The sequence below is a fragment of the Syngnathus acus genome, chromosome 11 (genome assembly GCF_901709675.1).
Source record: "Syngnathus acus chromosome 11, fSynAcu1.2, whole genome shotgun sequence".
NCBI classification, from domain to species: Eukaryota; Metazoa; Chordata; class Actinopteri; order Syngnathiformes; family Syngnathidae; genus Syngnathus; species Syngnathus acus.
In genome coordinates, this window is record NC_051096.1 from 8,673,508 (window position 1) to 8,697,042 (window position 23,535).

The window sequence follows — 23,535 nt, forward strand, 5'->3', positions numbered from 1 at the left end:
CCAAGGAGCCGTGCTTTGATCAGCACAAATCAGCAAGCATTATTTGTGATTGGTCCTCAAGATCAAATTGCTGTCATTTTCATTGACTGGTGGAGTAGGCACTGATTGTGTCAGACTGAGTGTCAGGGTTAATCAGGAGTTCTCCGAAGCTGTATTCTTGCTGTGCGGCTCATACCGTGGCGTGGTGCCTCGTGGCGCCTCGCCTCACCTCGTGGCGCCTCGCCTCACCTCGTGGCGCCACGCCACACAGCCTCGGGGCCAGTTGTATTAATAGTGTGTTTGTTGATACTAGGAAAGAAAGATGCGTGTGGCAAGCTGTGGATTTTTTTTTTTTTTTTTTTAAGTCCCAATGATGGTCGTCACACACACATCTGGGTGTGGTGAAATTTGTCCTCTGCATTGAACCCATCCCCGTGTGATTTGGATCCATCCCCTGGGGGAGAGACAGGGGAGCAGTGAGCAGCAGCAGCGGTGCCGCCGCCGCGCTCGGGAATCATTTGGTGATCTAACCCGCCCGATTCCAACCCTTCATGCTGAGTGCCAAGCAGGGAGGCAATGGGTCCCATAGTCTTTGGTATGACCCGGCCGGCCGGGGTTTGAACCCACAACCTTCAGAATTGTACAGTAATGGCAAAGTGCATCATGAGAATATTTCCAGTGCTGAAGGCAAAGCATCAATGAACACAGTAATGTTGTGCGTGTCCAGACTTTGAGACCATTGTTTGATTGATCTTTTCAATGGAACACATTTGAATCATATAGGCTACGTTGTTTGCTTTCTGATCACTTGGCATCATTGAAATGGAGGGCTTGCAATCTCCATTGCACCCACAATCGTGTTGAGTAAAGTGAACAATTGATTTGATCTATGTAGGTAGTTTGTTTTCTTTGGCTCAGAGAACAGTTTTTCACATGAAAGCCATTTGACCTCATTTGTAGTTGTGAAGTGATGAGATCACAAAGTTGATGTTGCTTGTTTTTCCCCGTGCCATGATTCTAACCCCATTTTCTTTTCCCATCCCATCCCCCAGCAAGCAAACCCCCACTCTGCACTCCCCTCGACCCCCCAGGATCTTTGAGGCTCTACCAATGAGAGCTGTAGAGCGCTATTCCTTCCCAGAGACAGGAAGCTCCAGGTTTCCCTCTGCTTGTCATTCTGCTTAACACCAATCACGCGCTTGCCGCTCGCTCAATGATTCCGCAGCGCACTTACCCAATTGGTAGAGTGCGCAATCTGGAGCTATTCATGCCACCCTTGGGCATGGCAACTGCCTGCCTGCGTGGCTGCTTGCCTGCCTGGCTGCTTGCCTGCCTGGCTGCTTGCCTGCCTGGCTGCTTGCCTGCCTGGTGAACCCGTGCCGTTAAAAACCATAAGCAAGAAAAAGCCCCATTGCGCATGTTTGCGCCCCCAAAGCTCAAATGCAAACGCTTGCATCTTGAGATCGGATGCCTTTGATCCAAACGGACTTGTCTTCAATTTCCAGACTTTATTGGGGAGGCAACCGTCCGTCCGCCCGCCCGCCCGCTGTGTGAAAATGAGGCTTTGCAAGTGGCAAAGGATTCAAGCAAATCCGCTAAGCATAATATCAATATCGGTGTCACAGTACGTCGTCATCTCGGGATTACAGCGTATTCAGACAATTTTCTAGTAACTGGCCTACTTTTTCTTTCTTGGGACGACTTCCATCCATGAAGTTGAACATGCAGCTTTCATGGACAACATCAGACAAGAATGGAGTTGATAGCAGTAGCAACCTCTAAAAGCAATGTGTACAAAAACGAATTGTGGTTTATTTCTGAAAAAAACAAACAAACAAGAAGCGTGGCTTTAGTTATGCTGCTCCAGTTGAGTCGCCACCGCCGCCTCATCAGCACAACTAGGTACAAGCATAGTTGTGACACTCAAGTCAACATTGGCTACATCATGTTTTTCAGTAGAAGCAGGAGCATAACGGACGGGGAGCTTGCAGGAAAACTGCAGCTAACTTGAACTTGTAGGACTTTCAATGTACACTTGACATTGAAATTAATCCAATCCATCCATCCATCCATCCATCAAGCAATGCGTTTTCCATTTCTACTACTCCCTTGTAGTAGATCTTTTATTCAGGGATTGTACTGAAGAGTGATATTCCTAGAATATGGGTCAGCCATGTTTTTTTTCTTTTTTTCTTTCTTTTTTTTTGACAGCTGCGGGCGGCGGCACTGGTGCAATAGACTCTCTCTCTCATAATTGTACAGGTCAAACAGAGGACAGGAGCAGAGCAGAAATCTATAGTCTATGCTTTTGGCTTACGTTGTACATGATTCTTCATTTGCCATGATGAAGTTTGTGTTTCATGTTTTGGTGCCTAAAATGGGTGCTTTGCAAATTGTGGGATGAAATTCCGATATTTGATGTGTTTTCGATCTATCTAGGCCAAAGGTGCTGCTAATGCAAACACCAGCGGCAGGCAGCTCCGCAGAAGATGGCTAAAGCAATCTATGAGCGCCGCCGCCGCCGCCGCCGCCGCCGCCGCCGCTTCATGTTGTCGTAGCACCCATCCAGTGGTTTCGGGTCAGTAAACACCGGAGCGCTCGCCATTCCCGCGCTAACTGCTAAATCGGGCAGGGCGAGGCAACGGCCAGCTCCACGCGTAGTAAACCTGCGCTTTGCTGTGCAGTCCTTCATCACTGCAAGTTACCTTCCTGACACTCACTACGTTTGCTACATCAAGCAAGTACAACAGTAGGATGTGTGAGCACCAATCTCCCCGCTAAAATCATTTCATGAAATGTCTCATTAATTTCCCCATCATCTGTTGGCTTTCAGGTCATTTCATGTCCCTCACTTTGCATTGGAAACACCCTTCCCTCCGATAGAAATGTCATTTTATGACATCTGGATGGCCAGTTTAGATTCCCCATGCAAAAGTAAAGTTATGTCTTGATTCTCCATTGCAGTATACAGGAAGGAGCAGGCAGGGCTGTTGCACGGCAAATGTTGTGTGTGGGACGCCATCCGAGGCTTGCTAATTGTTAAGTCCTTTGCCGCTATTCCAAATTAGGAAAACATTTTCGGTGCGTGAACATGGAAACGTATTCATCCAGAATAGCGTTTGAGAGTTCCATACAAGGCTGGTGCATTTTCCATGGCCTCTACCACAAGTTGGATGGGATGGGATGGGCTTTTTTTGCATGGTGGCTATTGGCAGGTAAGAATGGGCCCAAATATTCTGACACTGTGACCCCAATGCTTTGTGTGATTGAGTGTAATAACCCAGTTAAATCCAAGCAGAAGTAGGACTCTCTAAAAGCATGCCCCTACTGTGTTGGCCCCTCACTCTTAAGCCAAAGTGTGCGTGTGTGTGTGTGTGTGTGTGTGTGTGTGTGGTGGTGGGGGGGCAATGAAAAGATCACGATGATACAAAAGCTTGGTAAGCAGTTGTGGATTGCACCCAACCAATGCCATTTATTATGCTTGGATTATAGTCTCTTTGTTCTTGATAGGGTACGGATCAAAATAAAGAAGCCTCATTCTTAAGATGGTTAGCATTTCAATAATAATAATAATAATAATCTGAATTGACAGAAAATGTGCCTCCATCAGTGTAGAAGATTTTTGTTTGTTTATTTGGACTGGGGTGGATCTGAAAAAGAGGAAGGGTAGAGTGGGTGGGCGTGTAGGAGTGAGGGGGAGGGAGGGAGGGAGGGAGGTGCGGCATCAACCGGCATACAAGCAGCAGCAGCAGCAGCAGCAGCCGCAAGCTGGCTTTAGGGCTGGCTCTATTGTTCCTTGTGTTATTGGTGCCAAACATCATTGTCCCTCATCAAGGAGCCAGGAAGGAAAGAGAGACACAGAGAAGAGCCAGTCCAGTCCAGTCCTCCGTCCTGCATCCACCAGGATTGCCTCTTGGATACGCTGGGGTGGACAAAAGCAAAGCAGAAGAAGGCACGCACGCACGCACGCACGCGCGCGCAGCACACACTTGAGTTGATCTTCACCTCGTGGCTGCCTTGGCTTCTTCTTTTTATCTGCATTGGGAAGTACAGTGTCTGCTGAGCCAGCCAGCCAGCCAGCCAGCGAGCGGTGGCTGGCAGTGGCCATCGGGCTGTTGAGAAGATGGGGGTGCTGAAAAGGGGAGCCTTGCTGTGGAGCTTCTTAGCGCTGCTCTTTCTCTCCATCTGGGAGCTGGATGCACAGGCAGCAGTGGCAATTAAAGCCACCTACATTTGGCAAACAGGTATGTTTTGCACTCGCTGCCGAGTGCTGAGCCGCTTACTGAGTCAGAATTGTTTTTTTTTTTTTTTTTTTTTTTTTACACACATCATTTTTACATTCAAGCGTAACCAAAAACTTAGTGGTAGTGCAATCTTTGCATCTATGGATTTACTGTGCACTTAGAGGAAATGGTATCATTCTCAAAGTTGGATCCCTAGTGATTTTGATGTTGCAGCACCTGACATGACTATATAGATAGGTAGGATCTGATCTACTGCAATCCCTCAGGTCAGCTGCTTGTGCTATAGCAACGCTCAATGTCTTGGAGCAGCTGGGACGCTGCTTCTATTGGAGTCATTCATCACACTTTGACACGTGTGCAATTGTTGACAAATACGTATGTACTGGATGCATCGCTGCCCAGCCCAGCCCAGCCAAAAGGGCAATTTTCAAAGATGAAGGGATTGGCAAGCTGTGATGCACAATTCCACTGTTGTTTTGGGTGGTGCCTTGCACCACTCAAGGCTCATTCACTCTGAGCACATGGTCAGAGGGACACAATACTAATGCATGCTCCAATGAGCAGAATGGAGGGAGGGAGGAGGAGGAGGATGGATCCCCCAACCTGGAAAGATGGGGGGGTGGGGGCTGCAGCTGGTTCTGGTTGGCGTCTGTTTCATTTCTCTGTGTTATGCTGGATCAATGTGCTGGTTTCAGCCCCAATCGCAGCAGCTGATCAATGCTTAGAGTTCCAGTAATGTAGTTCAGCCTGCATAGAATCAATACAAGCGTTGAGTGGAGTCAAGTCCTTGAAAAAAATCCATCCATAATATTCTACTATGCCAGTTTGAAAGAACGATGCTGATGATTTGGACAAGGTGGGCTTTGACTTCACTGTTCATTCGGTCGGTACCAACGCAGTATCAAATCAAAAGGGAAGATTTGGAGGTCACAATTGTTATTATTTAATTCACTATTTCTAAATGTAGTCATGAGGTGCAAACAAAGAGCAATGCAAGTTGTGGGATTTGGTGCTTCCAGTACAATGTAATAATTGATCATATTGGTACATTTTGATTGGGACAGACATGCTTGCTTATATGTACTGACCTACACATGGATCATTTCCCAATAGCATTTGCAGTCCACCGAAAAGGGCATTCCGGGAATCGACCATGTCACTTCATCGCAATTGAAAACGGCAATGGAGTAGCGTTCACAAATGTGTCAAACAATTCCGACAAAGCAAGAAAGAAAAGCCCCTTGGGTGCATCTTTGAATTGGATTGTTTACAAGCTTGATTGTTGACACCAAATGCAAAGAAATGCGGCGCCGCCGCCGCCGCCGCCTCCTGCTATTATGGGCTGGGGCCTCCCTCTGAGTCAATGCAGGGGAAGGGATTAAGGATACGCACATGCACACGCACACACAACCCAGAGCAGAGCAGATTGGCCAGACAAAGTTAACCTAGATCTGCTACGTCCGTCCGTCCGTCCGTCCACATGCTGCTCTTGGTTTAAATCCATTGCCATTTGGCTTTGGCCCAATGACAGACACCATTAATTTACAGTACCCATAAGGTTTTTGAAGTTGATCCGAGCTACCAACATATTTGGGGAGGATTCTGTCTTGCCTTCACTTCAGCTCCTCTTAAATGACCAAAAGAAGGTTTGAGAGCGAGCGGTACGTCGTATATTTTGCGCGTGTCGCCAATTGGCTACATCTGTCGCAATATGGAGAAGGGGGGCTTGTGGAGAGACTACATGCTGTTCCCAGCAGCAAGTGCCAAGGGAATGAGGACTATATCAAATGCACAGAGGAAACATTAGCATTTCATCAATTTGCTGCCCCTAAGGAAACGACACATTAGCCTCCTAGGAGTGCATCATCTCATAACAAGGATTCAAGTATGACATTGTTCCTCTGTATTTGCCTAGCAAATTGTGAAAGAGAAGATGCAGACAGATGTTGGTCGTCATGATGGCTCACCATTGCTTGGAGCCTCTTAGCAGGTTGGAAGCCTTGACATGGAAATCCAGGTCAATTACAGCTGATCCCTGATTCCAAAAATGCCCCATGCTATTTGTGCAAGCAGCCAGCCTATTGAGGTATCATCCCTGTATTGTTGTTGTCATTTGTGGCAATGTTGACTCACTTTGCACGTGGCTCTCCCCTTTGTTCTTCCCCCCATTGTCCTCATTGCCTCCTCCCACATTAGAATTAAAAATACCCCCCCCCCCCCCACACCGCTTGTGTTAAATGACCCCTCAGCTTCCAACTGAGGAGAGTGGAAAGGAAGCCATTGGCTGTGTGTGGAATATACTGTAGCATCATCGTGTCCTGTACGTACTTGTATTTGGCCAGAAATAAGGAGCAACCTATTTAAAGCTGCATGGATTGAAATGTCATATTTGCTATGAGGAAAGGAAAAATCGATTTGAGAGAGAGAGAGAGGGCAACACTCTTGCTTTGTGCCACATTCCTATTTGAGTTCAATCCACTTGGTGCTTTTGCTTTGTCATACAACAATTGTGTAGCTGCATGCTGATCGACGTTATTGGTGGCATTTTCTTTCTTTTGCTATTTTGATAGACCGGCGCCGGTAGAAAGGTGTGTTTGCGCCGTTGTGGGAGGGAACACAGCTCAGTTTGTTTGCCATCCAATGGAAGTGGCCCTGCTAGCACTCTTTCAATTCAGTGCACGAAAGGTGCGTGCGTGCGTGCGTGCGTGCGTGCGTGCGTGCGTGCGTGCGTGCGTGGACTTCACGATAGGACTTAGAGCAGTAACAATAGTTTTCGCACAATTGTTGCACTTTGAACACACTATCAATTTGAAGCCATTTTTGCCGTTTCCAACGCACTGGGTGAATATCAGAGCTGTGATGGTTGTATGACGGGCGGGGGTGGCGAAATGGTGCTTTTTGTTTTTGGGGTTGTTTTGTTTCAAGTGGCAAATTGCAGCAATTAACCTCTGTGGGTTTGACAATGCTTCATCTTTGCAGTGGACTGCCCTGAGTGAAATGCGCTTTGTAGAAAAATTCATAAACCTATGGAGTACCGAACTCTCTTTTAATACGAGCACATTTGTTGTTTCCTACTAAGGCGTTTTATTGCAAGCAGGTCTCACAAATGTCAAGACCGCCACCCGTAATTGAGTGCGCTAGGGTTGCCTCATTACGTCCGCTAAATGGGGGAGTATAGCAAGTCAAGTATGGTGCCGTGACTCGGAGAAGCTGAATACAGGTACAAGCTCAAACGTCATCATTGCCTTCCTTCAAACGATTCGACCTGTTTTCAGTCGAGCACTGTTTGCGCAACAGACTGGAACAATGAAAACGAGGACGAGCATATGTGCGGTGTGGGCCGGCCGTTCCACACGGGTGGCTGAACTATTCCTTTCAACATGTAAAGTGTTGGATCGCTCAATGATGTGCTGGTGGTGCTGCTGCTGCTGCTGCTGCTGCTGCTGCTGGTGGTGGTGGTGGTAAGAGTCCACGGAATGACTCGGCCATGACTCTGGTCACGTGCAGGCAAGCAGCAGACATATTGGGCTCACTAATAGATCCAAAAATGTCAATGGCAACATTTTGGCATCATACACACACACAACGTGTCCCGGAAGAAGGAAGGAACAAAAACGTGTATTCTGTGCTTGAGAATGGGAGAGAAGCAAATGGATTGTTGGTGGTGTGCTTGCTATTTGGTGCCGTCCTACTCTAGTTAAAGCCCTGTTTCCCTTTGGCTAATTGATATTCCTGGAAAGCTTTATGAGATCCAGTGAACGTGCTGGAGGATTGTCCTAAGCGGCATTAAGGGCTTTTCATCCAGGTGTTTCTTCCTCTTCTTGTCTTTCTCTCTGCGCACTTACCTGCAGCCAACAAATGAGCTAAATAGCTGCTGTAAACAATCTAGCGGTGGGCTCGCAGCGTCATCATTGATAGTCAATTGGACTCCAATCAGGAAACAATGTCTCCTCGAGCAACTGACTCACATTGCAGCTTACTATGTTGCAAGTGGAAATGCGGTATTGCATTTGCGTACTTGACGGCGTCTGTGGCAGACACAAGAGGTACAGCTTGCAGGCTGCAGCACGCCTTGATCCTAAAGCAGTGGCAGTGTCACGGTAACATTGCTTTCTGATCATAATGATTTGAATAATAATTGCCCCTTTTTCAACAATGACTTTCAAATATAGGCTGGGGGCACAAACGTTGAAACGTCACAAAGCTGATCCTGCCTCCAAAGCTGGCCAATGACTCTGCTCTGCTGCTTCCATCCAGTGTGTGACGCCAAAGGAAAGGAAAGGAGCATGTGATCTGGTGGATGTGGAGTGACATTTGCAGCATTGCATTGCATTCACACCACTGATCAGGAAAATACAAATAGCCTGCACACTTGTTTCTCCCAGGCCACAATAGCGTTTGTTGTCATCCACGCTGATCATTAAGGCTGGCTGTGTCGCTTGCTTTCTTTGCACTCCATCATCATAGCTGCTTTACCCGTCCGTCCGTCCCTCTGTCCGTCCGTCATGTCGTTGAGAGCCCAAAGACTTTCCAATGGCACTGACATGTCAGACATGACTAGATGGTGGGTGTACACAAGCAGAGATGTTTGTTCGCACTGGGCCAAGATTTGCTGGTTGCAGTTGGGACTTGAGCTGTCTTCTTGCTTCTTTAAAGGGGATCGTGAGACGCTAATTACACTTGGCTAACCTGCTGAGGACCGGCCGACGGTCTCTTTAGCTCATGTTTACGCTATTCTTTTGCTTTCATAGATTAGACGGCTGCTCCATTTCGGGCTGTGCCTTAATGTCACAAAGGCTTCTCTGGATGCACGCACGCACGCACGCACGCACGCGTGTGTGTGTGTGCGTGTGCGTGTAGGTGGCCCCGACATGGCCCTGAACTTGAGCAGTCATCAAAAACAATGAAATGACTTGCACAGAATGGAGCAATACCATGTCGATATTTCACTCCAATCAATGAGGGATCGTATTCAAACTTGAAAGTTGAGTATGGAGAAAATTTGTGTGATGAATGAACGAACGAAAGCAAGCACGCACCCCTATCGTTGGATTTCTCTCCACACAATAAAGAAGCCAGATCTGTCCGTGTGTTGTGTGTCATCCATCCCCCATCCCCCACATTTCAGTGTGAAGAACACAGATAGGAGGTGACAGTTGATTACCAAATCAGTGACAGTCATATTTGTTTTGGTCTGTATTTATTGGCCAATAAGCGGCCAAGCTTTAGTGTTGCATGATCATACGTAAGCTGGAAGTACATGCACTCTTTAATCAGCTCAGTGGTCTAGTGGTAGAGTGTCCGCCCTGAGACTGGAAGGTTGTGGGTTGAAACCCCGGCCGGCCGGCCGGGTCATACCAAAGACTATAAAAATGGGACCCATTGCCTCCCTGCTTGGCACTCAGCATTAAGGTTTGGAATTGGGGGGTTAGATCACCAACTGATTCCCGAGCGCGGCACCGCTGCTGCTCACTGCTCCCCTCTCCCCCAGGGGATGGATTAAAATCACACGGGGATGGGTTCAATGCAGAGGACAAATTTCACCATACCCAGGTGTGTGTGTGACGATCATTGGGACTTTAATCTTTAATTTTTAATCTTTAGTCATGTCTTGGGTGAAGCCGTGGACGTATGGGTGCATTTCATCAGCGTTCCCATGCACGCGTCATCCAGGAACAATGATGGCAGCATTGAATCATTCATTGCTTACAGTAGACAATTTGCAGCCAGCCTGGTCAGGAAGTCACCACAAGTGCTACAAACTCATCATTTGCGTCACATATCATCAGCGACATTGATTTCCAGCCTCCTCGCTGCTGCTTTCCATGACTGCTCACATTTTCACACCACAAGCAGCAGGCCTTTGAGGTTGAGATTGAAAAGAAATACATCATGGGATGCAAATGGCATCTTTGCCCGACAATGTGTTTGTTTGTTTGTTTGTTTGTTTGTGTGTGCGTGTGTGCGGATCACCTACATTTGACTATTCGACTTGTCTTCTTCTGCAGGCAGTCAAACATGCCCCAAGCCTTAGCATCCTCCCCAAGATGCTCATTTTGGGCTTTCACCCAACCTTCCTTCCTTCTGTCAGTCATTTGGAAGCATCCACCTCCCTCCCTCCCTCCCTCCCTCCCTCCCTCCCTCCCTCCCTCCCTCCCTCCCTCCCTCCCTCCCTCCCTCCCTCCCTCCCTCCCTCCAGCTAAGCCGCATTTCTGACTCGTTTCAGGTGCGTGGGGTCGATGCATGGGCAGCGAGTGCGGTCCGGGAGGCAGCCAGAGCCGAGCGGTGTGGTGCGCCCACTCCGAAGGCTGGACCACCCTCCAAACAAACTGTAACCAGACGCAACGGCCCGACAACCGCCAAAAGTGCTTTCGCGTGTGCGACGGCCACAAAGAGCTCTACGACTGGCAAGTGGGCGCGTGGACCCCGTGCCTGGCCGTGCGCGGCGCGGGGGGGCGCCCCCCCGCCGCCCTCTGCGCTCGGGGCGAAGAGGGCGTACAGAGCCGCGACGTGGGCTGCGTCCACAAAGTGGACGGCCGACCGGCGGAGGAGGCCATCTGTGAATACTTTGAACCCAAACCCCGCCTGGAGCAGGCCTGTCTCATCCCCTGCCCTCGGGATTGCGTCCTGTCCGAGTTCAGTCCGTGGACGCCCTGTTCCAAGACTTGCGGCATGGGCTTGCAGAACAGAATTCGCGCCGTTCTGGCGCCGGCCTTATTCGACGGCGCCGCCTGCTCCAACCTGACCGAGTTTCAGACGTGCCAGCCGGGACCCTGCCAGGGAGAGGAGAGCCTGTACAGCCTGAGAGTAGCGGCCTGGGGCCCCTGCTCTGTGCCCGTCGTCTCCAGACAGGCCAGACGAGCTGAGGGAGAAAGTCGTCCAGCGGCCAAAAAGGGGGGCCAAAAACAAGCCGCAAGACTGGACAAACTCAGGAGAGAGGGGCTCCAACGGCCCAAAGAGGAGGACATGCAGGGGGATCAACTTCCCCGGCAGGCAGACAAAGCGCCAGCGAGGAAATGGGGCAAGGTGAACGCAAAAGCCCACAGAGCGCCGGAGCGGCAGAGAAAGGCCAAAAACAAAGAGAAACGGGAGAAGAAAAAAATCACCCGAGAGAGGTTGAGGGAGAAGGCAAAGGCTAAGGATCCCGAGACCCGAGAGCTCATCAAAAAGAGACGCCACAGGAACCGTCAGAACCGCCCCGGAGGCAAGTTCTGGGATTTGCAAATTGGTTACCAGACCAGAGAAGTCTCCTGTGTGCATAAGAGTGGCGCTGTTGAGGCTCTAAGGTAAGTGGCGCGCGTTGTGCCGAAAGAGCGAGCCCACGTCTGACCAGACTGCTTTGCTTTGGCTTTGGCTTTGGCTTTGGCTTTGGCTTTGGCTTTGGCTTGGCTTGGCCTGGGCTTGGGCTTGGGCTTGGCCTTGGGCTTGGGCTTGGGCTTGGCTTTGGCTTTGGCTTTGCCGCCGTTATTTCCTTCCAGTCTGTGCTCGCACCAATCGCTGCCAGTCACCTTCCAAGCGTGCGTCGTCACCAAAGACTGCAACGTGACCCAATGGTCCCAATGGTCGGCTTGCTCCAAGGACTGCGCCGGGCCCGAGGGCCAGCGGACCCGCGCTCGAAAAGTCAGCCAGTTCTCCGTGGGAGGAGGGGCCCGGTGTCCCGAGCTGGAAGAGAAGCAGCCGTGCAATCCTCAAGGAGAAACGCTGCCGCCGCCCTGCATTGCGTAACTTGTTTCTTCATCGCCATTTGCCACGTTTGTTTGTGAGCTACGGTACAATCTGCAATGCACATCTTTCCGCAGTTACACGTGGAAGAGCACCGAGTGGTCCGAATGCAGGGTGGACGCGTTGCTGAGCCAACAGGATCGGCGGAGAGGAAACCAGACTGGCTTGTGCGGAGGTGGCATTCAGTCTCGAGAGGTTTACTGCGTCCTGGCCGCTGGAGATACGCCGTCCCACCTCGCGAGCAAAGAAGGTCATCCATTTCCTTGCAATTTCAAATAGCCATTGGCAATTCTGTGCGTGAAGCTTGCAAAATACGGAATCTTGCTATATGATATGGCTTGAATATTTGCTGAGGTGTCACAGGTCCATTACAGGGCTTTTGTGTGACATCTATTTCTCCCTAATATTGGATCACACGCTGAAGTTGACAGCTGTCAGGGCCAGCCAGCCGTAGCTCAAATAAACATGAGGGAAGCTGAGCACTTGTTTGGTGACTGGATGGATGGATGGATGATGGATGGATGGATAGATGGAAGGAAAAGGTAGCAGCTCAAAGCACTTTCATCAGCACATGAATAACATGGGTGAAAGTTCATCTGTTGGGGCCTATCTGAGCCACAACATCTGTTAAGTTGCCGTCCCCTGCTTTCCTGCTCATGTTTGGACCAGAAATGACAACTCAACTCATTTGAAATGGGCGACTTCACCATTTGAATACATGCAAATGTGCACGCAAAAGCCACCAAGAGCTGAAAAATGAGCTTGCAGCCAGTGACTGCTCGTGCTTATCCGTTGACACGGCTCCATCTGGAAGCTGAGGTGAAAATGATTGCCATCGTCTGCTCGCACGCACGCACGCACGCAGGCAGGCAGCCAGCAGCCACTTTCAGGTGTCACATTTCGCATTGCCAATTCAGTTAACGGCCAGCGTTGAGTTTCACACCTTTGCGGGCAGGAAATAGAAGCCAACCTGCTCAAGTGTGAATAGAAGAAATGCTATGGAATGGCTTTGGGATTGAAGCAGATCTTAACGAGACGCTCGGCATGCACTTGTTCTTGGAATCGCTCTTCGTTCCAATCAAAAGAGACTATTTGAGGCAAATGTGCTGTTCAATGGCATTGTCATCCTATTGTATTTTTTACTTTAGCCATATTCGACGTGGAAGCTCCAGAATAGGTGGTAGCGGCGACCTAATACTTGTTGTTTGAGCCCAGAAGAAGGCCATTTGCATCCCGATGAGTCCGAGTCCCCGTGTGGCGCAGCGAGCTGATGGATGGACCTTGCAGCCAGAAAGGGATACGATATGCACATATACATATACAATGTGTGTTCCATTCAGCACTGCGACCAGTCAACAGTGATCTGTGTGTGGGGATTCCCCCCAACACCACCCAGCTCTGCCACATCAACTGTCCGGTGGAGTGTCGGCTTTCGTCTTGGAGTGCCTGGGGACCGTGCACCTATGAAAAGTGCCAGGATCAAAGTGCAAAGAAAGGTATGGAGCGTCTCTCGTCGTCGGTCCGTGTCCATTTGGCCGTGCGACGCTTTCTTCAAAGCAGCGTTTTAGGGGGAGCAGAAAGACAAAAAAGAGGCATTCCTTAGTGAATGATGTTGTTGCCATTGACTGCTTCTTCTTCTTCTTCTTCTTCTTCTTGTCACTGTCAACAGGCTTCAAAATGAGGAAGCGTCAAATCGTCAACCATCCGACAGGCGGCACAGGAAATTGCCCGCACTCGGTGGAGGCCATACCGTGCGAAGAGCCCAGATGCTACGAGTGGCTTGTGCTCAAGCTGGAAGTGTGCGTCCCTGACAATGACAGGGAATGTGGACCCGGAACACGCAATCCTCAAGTTCAGTGTGTCAACACTGGCGGTTTGTTGGAGCTGGTTCTTCTTTTGTTTGCATGCTTTTCTACTCTGTCTGTCTGTGTGTGTGTGCGCCCAAGCGGCACGATGATAACACGAGCCTTCGTGTCAGGCCAACGTGCCGAGACGCAACTTTGCCGCGATGCCATCCTGCCCATGCCGGTCATCTGTGAGGTGCCTTGTCCAAAGGACTGTGCCCTCAGCACCTGGACCCAGTGGTCCCTGTGTTCCCACACCTGCTCTGGAAAAAGTACGGAAGGCAAGCAGAGCAGAGCGCGCTCCATTTTGGCCTACAATGCAGGAGAGGGTAAGCGGCAACACTCCAAATCAAACGCCTTTCAAAAGGATAGCAATACTCTTTGAAGGTCCAATTGGAGTTCATGCTGAACTCGTACAGATAGGACCACATCTTGTTTGTTGAAGGTCAAATCGGAGTTCATGCTGAACTCGTACATCTTGTTTGACATCCCGACCTAGGAATGCTCATCACACCAAAGAAGCTTTTTTTCCTTTGAAGGAGGAAAAAGAAAAAAGAGCCCGTCATTCCCATTTCAGTCAGGAGCGCGAATGGCTGAGCATCTCCTCAGGGTGTTTGAAAGGCAACCGTGGCCAGTAGTGACATGGTTTTGTGGTGAAGAAGCTCACGTCAAGTGCAAGACCTTATTCTGGCTTTGTGGTGAAGAAGGTCACGTCAAGTGCAAGAGAGCTTATTCTGGCTTTGTGCCCTGCATCTGATCACCAGCCATTTTCACCCCAGGCCTCATATCAACAATTCTCTTGTGTCAAATCAATGAACCTCTAGCTCCTCCTTCAATTCATGTAGAAGGACAAAGCAAGTGATGCTTCTTGTCCTTCAATAGGTGGAATCCAGTGCCCCAATATCAGTAGCCTGCAGGAGGTGAGGAGCTGCAACCAGCACCCGTGCACGGTGTACCACTGGCAGACGGGCCTGTGGGGACAGTGCACAGAGGACTCCTCCATCCCAGCGACCAACGCATCCATAGACCGTTCCTCGTGCTCTGTTGGGATGCAGACTCGGAAGGTCATCTGCGTCCGGGTTAACGTGGGCCAGGTTCCGCCCAAAAAGTAAGTCCGACCGAGTGGAGTTTTGGAGGGAGGGAGGGAGGGACTTCATTTCTGATGCTCATCATTGATCGGCCCGATGACTGAACGCTCGCTCTCATTCTCAGCGGAAAGCCTTCTTTCTTTCTTTCTTTCTTTCTTTCTTTCTTTCTTTCTTTCTTTCTTTCTTTCTTTCTTTCTTTCTTTCTTTCTTTCTTTCTTTCTTTCTTTCTTTCTTTCTTTCTTTCTTTCTTCTTTCTTTCTTTCTTTCTTTCTTTCTTTCTTTCTTTCTTTCTTTCTTTCTTTCTTTCTTTCTTTCTTTCTTTCTTTCTTTCTTTCTTTCTTTCTTTCTTTCTTTCTTTCTTTCTTTCTTTCTTTCTTTCTTTCTTTCTTTCTTTCTTTCTTTCTTTCTTTCTTTCTTTCTTTCTTTCTTTCTTTCTTTCTTTCTTTCTTTCTTTCTTTCTTTCGTCTGTCACATGACTATCGCGGCAGAGATGACTAGCGCGTTCAAACATGCGGCCGGGTCGATTCCTTCCCTAGACGTCTGCTGGGGCCAGGCGGTGTATGGAAATGACTACTATCTTGTTATTGGAGCATGCTTTTGCAGATGACAGCTACACGCTGGTGCCGCAGGATATATATATATACGTACACGTGTATATCGGTCTATTTTGTTCACATCAGACAAGGCAGTCTTCTAATGGCTGTGAGCGCCGCCGTTGGAAGACTGCCACCGAAACCCGATGTCGATGGTTTCAGGTGTCCAGAGAGCCTGCGCCCAGACACGGTCAGGCCCTGCTTCTTGCCTTGCAAAAGGGACTGCTTGCTCAGCCCGTACAGTGACTGGAGCCCCTATCCGTCAACATGTCGTCAAAAAGGTTGGTTGGCTTCAGCATATGGGAAACGCCCCTTTTGTTCAGGGATGGAATGTTCTATTGAAGGCCAAACTCTTTTGCTAGAGAAAAGCTGGGCAATATTTTCTTGTCTGTCCTTTGCTTGCCTGCAGGTGGCAAGACAAAGCAATACAGAAAACGCGTCGTCATCCAGTTCCCAGCCAATGGAGGACAAGAGTGTCCAGAAGTGCTGACACAAGAACGAGAGAGTGATGCTCCTTCTGTCTGTCCAGGATACAGGTACAAGTCCCTTTTCACAAGCCAATTTCATTTTCTCAACACTATGAGTTGCGCATGGATTTTTTTGGTCCGCAACCCGCGCAGCCTTTTAAACACGAGTACTAAACGCTTTCTTGCTTTAGATGGAAAACACATAAATGGCGAAGATGCCAAATGGTTCCATGGTCAGTCCGTCAGGACAGCCCTGGGGCTCAGGAAACCTGTGGATCCGGCCTACAGGTTCGAGGTGAGAACGCATTGTCGCTTCTGGAAACAGAAGACATAGTTGAGTCTTTGGAAAAGCCTTGTTGTTTGCTTGATGAAGAAGAATAACCGAAACGGCGCTTCTCAAAGTGACTGGACATGAAGCCAGTGCTCTTTTCTAATGACTAGTAGAAGAGAATCCTGGCCGACGTTGGCGCTCAAATTCCTCTCCCGCTCTCTGACATACGTATTGAGTCCATGATCTAATCCAATGATGATGATGTCTCTTGCTAGGATTTAGCACCTGTCAAAGTAGGCTTAATAGACGAGCCTCTCTCTTTCTCTTCACCATTTCATACAATGATGAAACATTTTTTGCTTTGACTTGTATTTCTTTGCTGTTGTAGCATATCTGCATTAGCAATGGAGAGTAAAGCCTTCTCCGCACCGTGTCCCCCGTCCCCCGTCCGTCCATCCGTCCGTCCATCCATCCATCCATCCATCCATCCATCCATCCATCCATCCATCCATCCATCCATCCATCCATCCATCCATCCATCCATCCATCCATCCATCCATCCATCCATCCATCCATCCATCCATCCATCCATCCATCCATCCATCCATCCATCCCCCCTAGCCGTGTCATGCCGGAGGCAGGATGGTGGGCAGGCGGATATCGAAGCTTGTCTGAAGTTCTCCAGGTCCATGCCGCCTCTCACCCAGCTCTGCCAGCTGCCCTGCCAGGAGGACTGCCAATTGAGCAACTGGTCCAAATTTTCCCCTTGCACAGCCGACTGTGTGGGGGTCAGGGTCCGCAAACGCACGCTTGTGGGTAAGCACATATACGTACGTAGAAAGAAAACAACAGCTACAAGTTGGACTCAAAATGCCACGATTATTTTCCTCCACATTCATGTCCAGGAGTAATTTTCCCAAATGCTTGTATGGGTTGCAGGTAAGAGCAAGAAGCGAGAGCAGTGTAGGAACCACCAGATGTATCCCCTGAGTGAGACTCAGTACTGCCCGTGCAACAAATACAACGCCCAGCCCGTGGGCAACTGGTCCGACTGCATACTTTCCGAGAGCGGCCGCGCCGAAGGACAACTGGGCGTGAAGGTCCAGGGCGATATCAAGGAGTGCGGTCAAGGCTACCGATACCAAGCTATGGCTTGCTATGACCAGGATAACCGCATTGTAGAGACTTCACGTTGCAACAGTCATGGTGAGCTGATCTTCACTTTTGAAATGGAAACAAAGAACAAACCTGCAATGACTAATGAGAAGCTTGAGAGTGGAAATGGTCGTCGTCGTCGTCATCATCCTGGGGGAAAAAAACCAAAAGTGCGTACGTAACGTAGTATACATTGGCAACAAGTCCATTCATTATTGATACTAGGGCACAGCTGGCACAGCAACAAAAGGAAAGACTGACAAATAGGAGCAACGCTAGAGTGAAGTGGGACACAGCTGGAGACTCACTTTTAGTCTCGCTGGCAGGTCAACTGACAAAGCTTCAACCACCACCACCACCACATAGGGCTGGCTGGCCGATGCTTGTTGTCATCTTGGATATGGCCTGCGTTACAATCAGTCAGGCTGAAATTAGCCCCAATCTGTCTGGACTGGACCAACAGACTGTATGTAGTAGCTCCGAGTTTGCCAGCAAAGGCCACGAAAGGGAATTAGGAATGACGGAGCACTTGTAGCCACGGGAAGGAAAATCGAGAAGACGTCAAAGCCCTTGGGCCAATCTGTGCTTGTTCCATCCATCAAAAAAGCCACCCAGCTCTCCTCCCAGGTGGAGAGGAGAGGAAGGGAGGGCTTTTTTGGGCTTTTGAAGAATCGGGCCGGGCCGCAAGTGACTGCTGTCAGCTTCGGCTCAGAGTCAAAGTCGTGTGATTCCAATCCTCCCTCCACCGTTTATGTTCTACATTTGTCGTCCTATTGTTTGTAGGACACATCGAGGAGGCTTGCATCATTCCCTGTCCGTCCGACTGCAAACTCAGCGAGTGGTCCAATTGGTCACGATGCAGCAAGTCGTGCGGCAGCGGCGTTAAAGTTCGATCCAAATGGCTCCGAGAAAAACCATACAACGGTGGGAGGCCTTGCCCCAAACTTGACCACGTCAACCAGGTGAGCCGTTGTGTCCTCTGATAAGCTCGGCCAAGGTCTCGTAGAGGAGCGTGTCAATGACGTGAGCGTTTCTCTTCTCTTTTCTTTGTCCAATGCATTTCAACCACAGGCACAAGTAAGGAGCATTGACCATTACCCTAGCGCCTACTTTTGCGTGTACGTACTTTGAAATCTGCTTCAAACAGGTTTATGAAGTGGTGCCATGTGTCAGTGACTGCGGCCAGTATATTTGGGTGGTAGAGCCATGGAGCGGATGGAAGGTTAGCAGCGTGGACCTGAAGAACAACTGCGGCGAAGGTGTGCAGACCAGAAAAGTCAGGTAAAGAGGTGGCTTTTAGCTCATACCGTAGCGTGGCGTGGCGTGGTGCCTCGTGGCGCCTCGCCTCGCTTCGCGGCGCCTCGCCCCGCCTCGCCTCGTGGCGCCTCGCCTCGCCTCGTGGCGCCTCGCCTCGCTTCGCCTCGCCTCGCCTCGTGGCGCCTCGCCTCGCCTCGCCTCGCCTCGCCTCGCCTCGCCTCGCCTCTGTATTTTGCCCAAGCTAGCGCCGACAGGCCATCGTGTTTTGTACAACAGGTGTATGCTGAACACCGTCGACGGCCCCTCGGAGCAGGTGGAGGACTACCTGTGCGATCCGGAGGAGATGCCCGTGGGCGCTCGCAACAGCCAGCTTCCCTGTCCAGAGGACTGTGTCTTATCAGACTGGGGAGCCTGGAGTCCATGCCCATTGGTGAGAGAGACATGTGCATCCGCAGCACTTTCTGTGTACATTTGATCTTTTTTGCCAGCGGTGGTAGAGATAGCAGTCGTCTCCATAGTAACCCTTGTATAAGATGTGTCTGTACCGCTGACGGCTTGCTAAGTTTGAGCTGTATAAAGAAAAGATTTTTTCTCAAACAAATTGCACTTTGACTCTATGACCTGTATGTATGTATGTACGTACGTATTTGTTTGTCGCTCAGCCCTGTGACGGGAACAGTACACGTGAGAGGAGGGCTTATCCAATCAGGCAGCCCGGAAAGGACAAGGAGTGCCCTTTGAGCACTCAAGCGGAGTTTTGCAAACTCAACAGCAATTGCTTCCACTACTCCTACAACATCACAGGTGAGAGCCAAGCAAATTGTGCTGGCTGCAACCTCGTGCTTTTTCCTCCATTGATCTGAGCAGATTGGAGTACTTGTCAGCTGAGTGATCGAGCAGTCTGCGGAAATGGGATCAAAACCCGCATGCTGGACTGTGTGCGGAGTGACGGCAAATCTGTTGACCTAAAGTTCTGTAAAGAGGTGGCTGGGTGAGGGTTGGGTATTTTTGCTTTGTTTTGCGCCGTCTCGAATCAAATCCTTGTCTTTCAGCTTGGTCTGGAGAGGAAGTGGCAAATGAACGCCTCTTGTGTCGTGGAGTGCCCCGTCAACTGCCAACTGTCCGAGTGGTCGGCATGGTCCGACTGCACGCGTACGTGCGGACTCCGAGGTATCTGGAGACTTGAGGGTTGCAGGTTCACCGTGAGAATTTGCGACTGCTTGTCACCAAGACGTCCTGATGAGGCAAAAATGCCTCTTGATTTTTTTTCTCTCTCTCTCTCTCTCTCCTGGTCTTCAGGCAAGCTGTGGAGAAGACGGACAGTCATCCAGGCTCCCCAGGGCGACGGGCGGCCGTGCCCGAGCCAGATGCAGCAGTGGAAGCCGTGCCTCGTGAAGCCCTGCTACAGCTGGAGATACAGCGGCTGGTCCGAATGCAAGTCTGAGGTCAGCCACTCTGCAAGTCTGAGGTCGCTCTCCGCCGGCCAGATATCACAATCATCCTATGGGACATTTTCTTCAACTGCAGGGTGCGAGATGTGGCGAAGGCTTGCGCTTCAGGAACATTTCATGCTTGGTGTCGGACGGAAGCCATCTCCCAGGAAGTCTGGTGGACGACGAGCTGTGTGGAGACCATGAGCCCGTGGTGGAAGGCGATACGCACGTCGTACTGCAGGAGTCCTGCACGGTTCCGTGTCCGGGTATACAAAGTCACTTTAGTCAAGCCATTCATTCAATCATTTTTGGAAAAATGCAAACAAATACCAATCTTCTTTTTTTTTTCCTTCTTCTTCTTAGGGGAATGCTACCTGACAGACTGGACAGTTTGGAGTCTGTGCCAGTTAAGCTGCGTTGGTGGGGATGATCTGGGTTTTGGCTCCGTGCAAGTCCGCTCTCGAGCTGTTGTGGCTCAAGACCCTGAGAATCTGCTTCAGTGTCCGGAACAGGAGCTGGAGGCCCGGCCGTGTACAGGTTCAAATTTCCACAATAGTGCTTTGTAACTCAAATCCAGCATTCCGCCTCAAAGCGTCCTCCATATGTTTTCATTTGAATTGAGCGAGCGTCAGTTGTGAAATGAATGAATGAATGAATGAATGAATGAATGAATGAATGAATGAATGAATGGATGGAACGTTCTCTCTTCAGAGGGCCAGTGTTTCGAATACGCCTGGCGAGCGGCGCCGTGGAGAGGCTCGTCGCGGCGCGTCTGGTGCCAGCGCTCGGACGGACTCAATGTCACAGGTGACGTGTGCAAACGTCACACCATGCACACACATTCCAGACTCATTTGCTAAAGGTCCAAATGTAGTATTTGTGAGGGAGGGTCTGCTTGTGGCTGACGGCAGCAACACGCTACGGTGTCAATTACAGGCGGGTGCCCGAGCGCAGCCAAGCCGACGGCCGAGCGATCCTGCCACCCGCCCTGCACCGAGCCGCGTTCCTTTTGTACAGAGGTGAGTGGGAGCAAAGGCGCAAATCCACCCGCCTTTGTCGTGCAGGCCGGCAGGCCATGAACCTTTTGAATATCCGAACCTTTTCAATATCCTGTTTTGTGTGCTTGATGGAAGGGATATTGTCTGTCACCTTGGTAATCTCCTTGAATTGTCGCCACCTTCCTTCCTTCCTTCCTTCCTTCCTTCCTTCCTTCCTTCCTTCCTTCCTTCCTTCCTTCCTTCCTTCCTTCCTTCCTTCCTTCCCTCCCTCCCTCCGTGTCAGTCGGGCGTTTGTGGCTGCGAGGAGGGCTACACAGAGGTTATGACCTCTGACGGACTACTAGACCAGTGCACCGTTATCCCAGTGCTGGAGATCCCCACTGGCGGTGACAACAAAGCAGACGTCAAGACCATTGTGGCCTTCAACCCCACCCGGCCACCGGCAGTCAGCCTCCCGGGCAGGGTGGGCCGCACCTGGTTCCTGCAGCCTTTCGGTCCAGGTAGACTCAATCCATGATCAAATTGGATTGGACTGAATTCAAAACGACAGTAGAGAGATCAAAATGGCCGTGTCTATACTCTATTACTCACTTGCTCCCAATGTTTGATTACAGATGGAAAGCTGAAGACCTGGGTATATGGCGTAGCAGCAGGAGTTTTTGTTCTTCTCGTCTTTATAATGTCAATGACTTACTTGGCATGGTAAAGTACCAGCACACCTCCCTCCCTCCCTTTCATTCACATCATCACCAGTGATTGAATGGGGATCAGAAGAGAGAAAGAAGGCTTCCAGTCTGATCCAACTGGCAAATCCATCAGATTAGATTCAAATTTTACAAGTTTGATCTCCATGACGTCACTGTCCATGTTTAATCAGGGTTTTTGTGTCCATCGTCACCATTTCATTATTTTTTTTTCTTCCCCCTCCGCCTTCACATTCTCTGTTTAGTCGTGGCTTTTGCCTTTGCCGTGAGCCAAAGTCCAAGTCCCCTGCAGATGGGGTGTACTGGCTGGATCCAAACAGCTACACAGTGCCTTACATCTGCCCGTCGTGCCAGAACCTTGAACAGCAAGAGCTCTGGCAACACCAGAAGCAGCAGCAATATGCAGTCCAGCAGCCTCCTCAAGCGGCCTCGCAGCTGCGGCTGCAACCGCGGCTGCAGGCGCAGCAGCAGCAGCAGCAGCAGGCGCAGCAGCAGCAGCAGCAGCAGCAGCAGCAGCAGCAGCAGCAGCATTCACTCCACTGCTCCACACCTCACTTTGAAACGCTAATCACTTAATCAGGACAACGGCTGTTTGTTGGCTGGCTGACTTTGATTTGCTGCCACGCTGCCCTCCTCCTTCTCTGTGATTCATCTTTGATCATTTCATTTTCATCATTTGACGGAGGTGAGCTTCCAGCGTCAACATCACGGTCAGCGTTTGTGTTGTGGAAGCAGCTCGGCACGCATCCCAGCGAGCTAACTTGACTTTATCAAATGTTTGCTTTTGGTTCTTTTTGTCCGGCAGCAAGAAGCCAAAGAAAGCACAGCGACGACAGATGAACAACAGACTGAAGCCACTGACGCTGGCCTATGACGGAGACGCCGACATGTAGGAGGAGCGTGGAAAAGCCTTGAGCTCCACATACGTATCAACTCATCTCCTTAGCAGATTTGCTTTCCTCCACGGTACGCTCTTCTTGTTTTGCTTTCACAAAAGCCTTTCTGACTTGATTTGACTTCCGACGTGTGGAAGTTTGCTTGCCTTTTTCAGGCACGTTTGTCCTGCTAAGCTCAATTGTTCTTTTGGTCACAAGAGAAACGGACAGAGCATTATGAATTTCACAGACTTTTCTTTTTTTTTTTTTTTTAACTTTTGTATTTTTTTTTGTTCCGGGCATCATTTTGCACTATATTAGTGCAGCCGGTTGTAGTCGTATGTCTGGCCTCCACACAAGAAATGGCCTCTCTCCAGAAAAATGCATTGAAGAAATGGCAATGTTTTTGACTGTAAATGATGATTCTCAACATCCCTTTCAAACATGTACAGCTGCCGTACGGTGGTTGTAAATGCGTTGTGGAAGAGCAAATCTTTTGTCTGATTTCCTCACAGTGGTGGATTTTCCACCACCAAAGTGAATCTCCAAACGTTTGCACTTACTTCCCGAGTTTGACTTTGGACACTGCTCACACATCGATGGAAAAGTTTGAAGGTTTTGTGTGATGATGGTCTCATTTAGTTGCATGAGTCTTAATTGCGTCGAAAAGCACCGGAGACGTTGAATGATCCGAGTTCCTGCAACGCCGCATCTTTTCACGATGCCTGGGATGTTCTCATTTTGTAAGCCTCAAGGTGACCTTTGGCCTAGACCAGGGTCCGAGGGAGCCGCTGTCCCGCCTGTTTGGGAAGCGACAAAGCAGGTCAGACTTTGACCTCATTTGACTGCTCCTTTGGATGCTTGACACGAGTCAGTATTCGAGCCATCGAACGTCTTTGTTTGAC

General features: G+C 49.8%; 1 protein-coding gene across 2 annotated transcripts; it reads left to right on the top strand.

Annotated features, from left to right (window-relative positions):
- Positions 1 to 3,700: 3,700 nt before the first annotated feature.
- On the top strand, positions 3,701 to 23,286 carry LOC119129957 (thrombospondin type-1 domain-containing protein 7A-like). Of its 2 annotated transcripts, XM_037263385.1 has the most exons (29): positions 3,701 to 4,223; positions 10,450 to 11,509; positions 11,702 to 11,944; positions 12,023 to 12,195; positions 13,286 to 13,441; positions 13,615 to 13,818; positions 13,924 to 14,118; positions 14,672 to 14,897; positions 15,633 to 15,751; positions 15,880 to 16,006; positions 16,129 to 16,232; positions 16,830 to 17,024; positions 17,148 to 17,414; positions 18,147 to 18,325; positions 18,435 to 18,440; positions 18,511 to 18,644; positions 18,897 to 19,050; positions 19,283 to 19,424; positions 19,488 to 19,603; positions 19,673 to 19,790; positions 19,920 to 20,065; positions 20,148 to 20,319; positions 20,417 to 20,590; positions 20,765 to 20,860; positions 20,990 to 21,072; positions 21,335 to 21,551; positions 21,666 to 21,753; positions 22,001 to 22,440; positions 22,561 to 22,678. In XM_037263385.1, exons 1-28 carry the CDS (start codon positions 4,103 to 4,105, stop codon positions 22,329 to 22,331), a joined length of 5,346 nt encoding a protein of 1,781 aa, XP_037119280.1. In that variant the 5' UTR covers positions 3,701 to 4,102; the 3' UTR covers positions 22,332 to 22,440; positions 22,561 to 22,678. The 2 variants fall into 2 exon arrangements, with proteins under 2 accessions (XP_037119280.1, XP_037119281.1); XM_037263386.1 differs by lacking the exon at positions 22,001 to 22,440 and having other exon boundaries at positions 22,561 to 23,286.
- Positions 23,287 to 23,535: the final 249 nt, after the last annotated feature.

What these genes read in the sequence shown, in the direction of transcription:
- LOC119129957 (XM_037263385.1), top strand. Translation starts at nt 4,103, where the DNA reads ATGGGGGTGCTGAAAAGGGGAGCCTTGCTGTGGAGCTTCTTAGCGCTG. An exon ending in GTCAACATGTCGTCAAAAAG is followed by an intron (nt 15,752 to 15,879) that starts GTTGGTTGGCTT and finishes GCTTGCCTGCAG; the next exon opens with GTGGCAAGACAAAGCAATAC. An exon ending in TCTGTCTGTCCAGGATACAG is followed by an intron (nt 16,007 to 16,128) that starts GTACAAGTCCCT and finishes TTCTTGCTTTAG; the next exon opens with ATGGAAAACACATAAATGGC.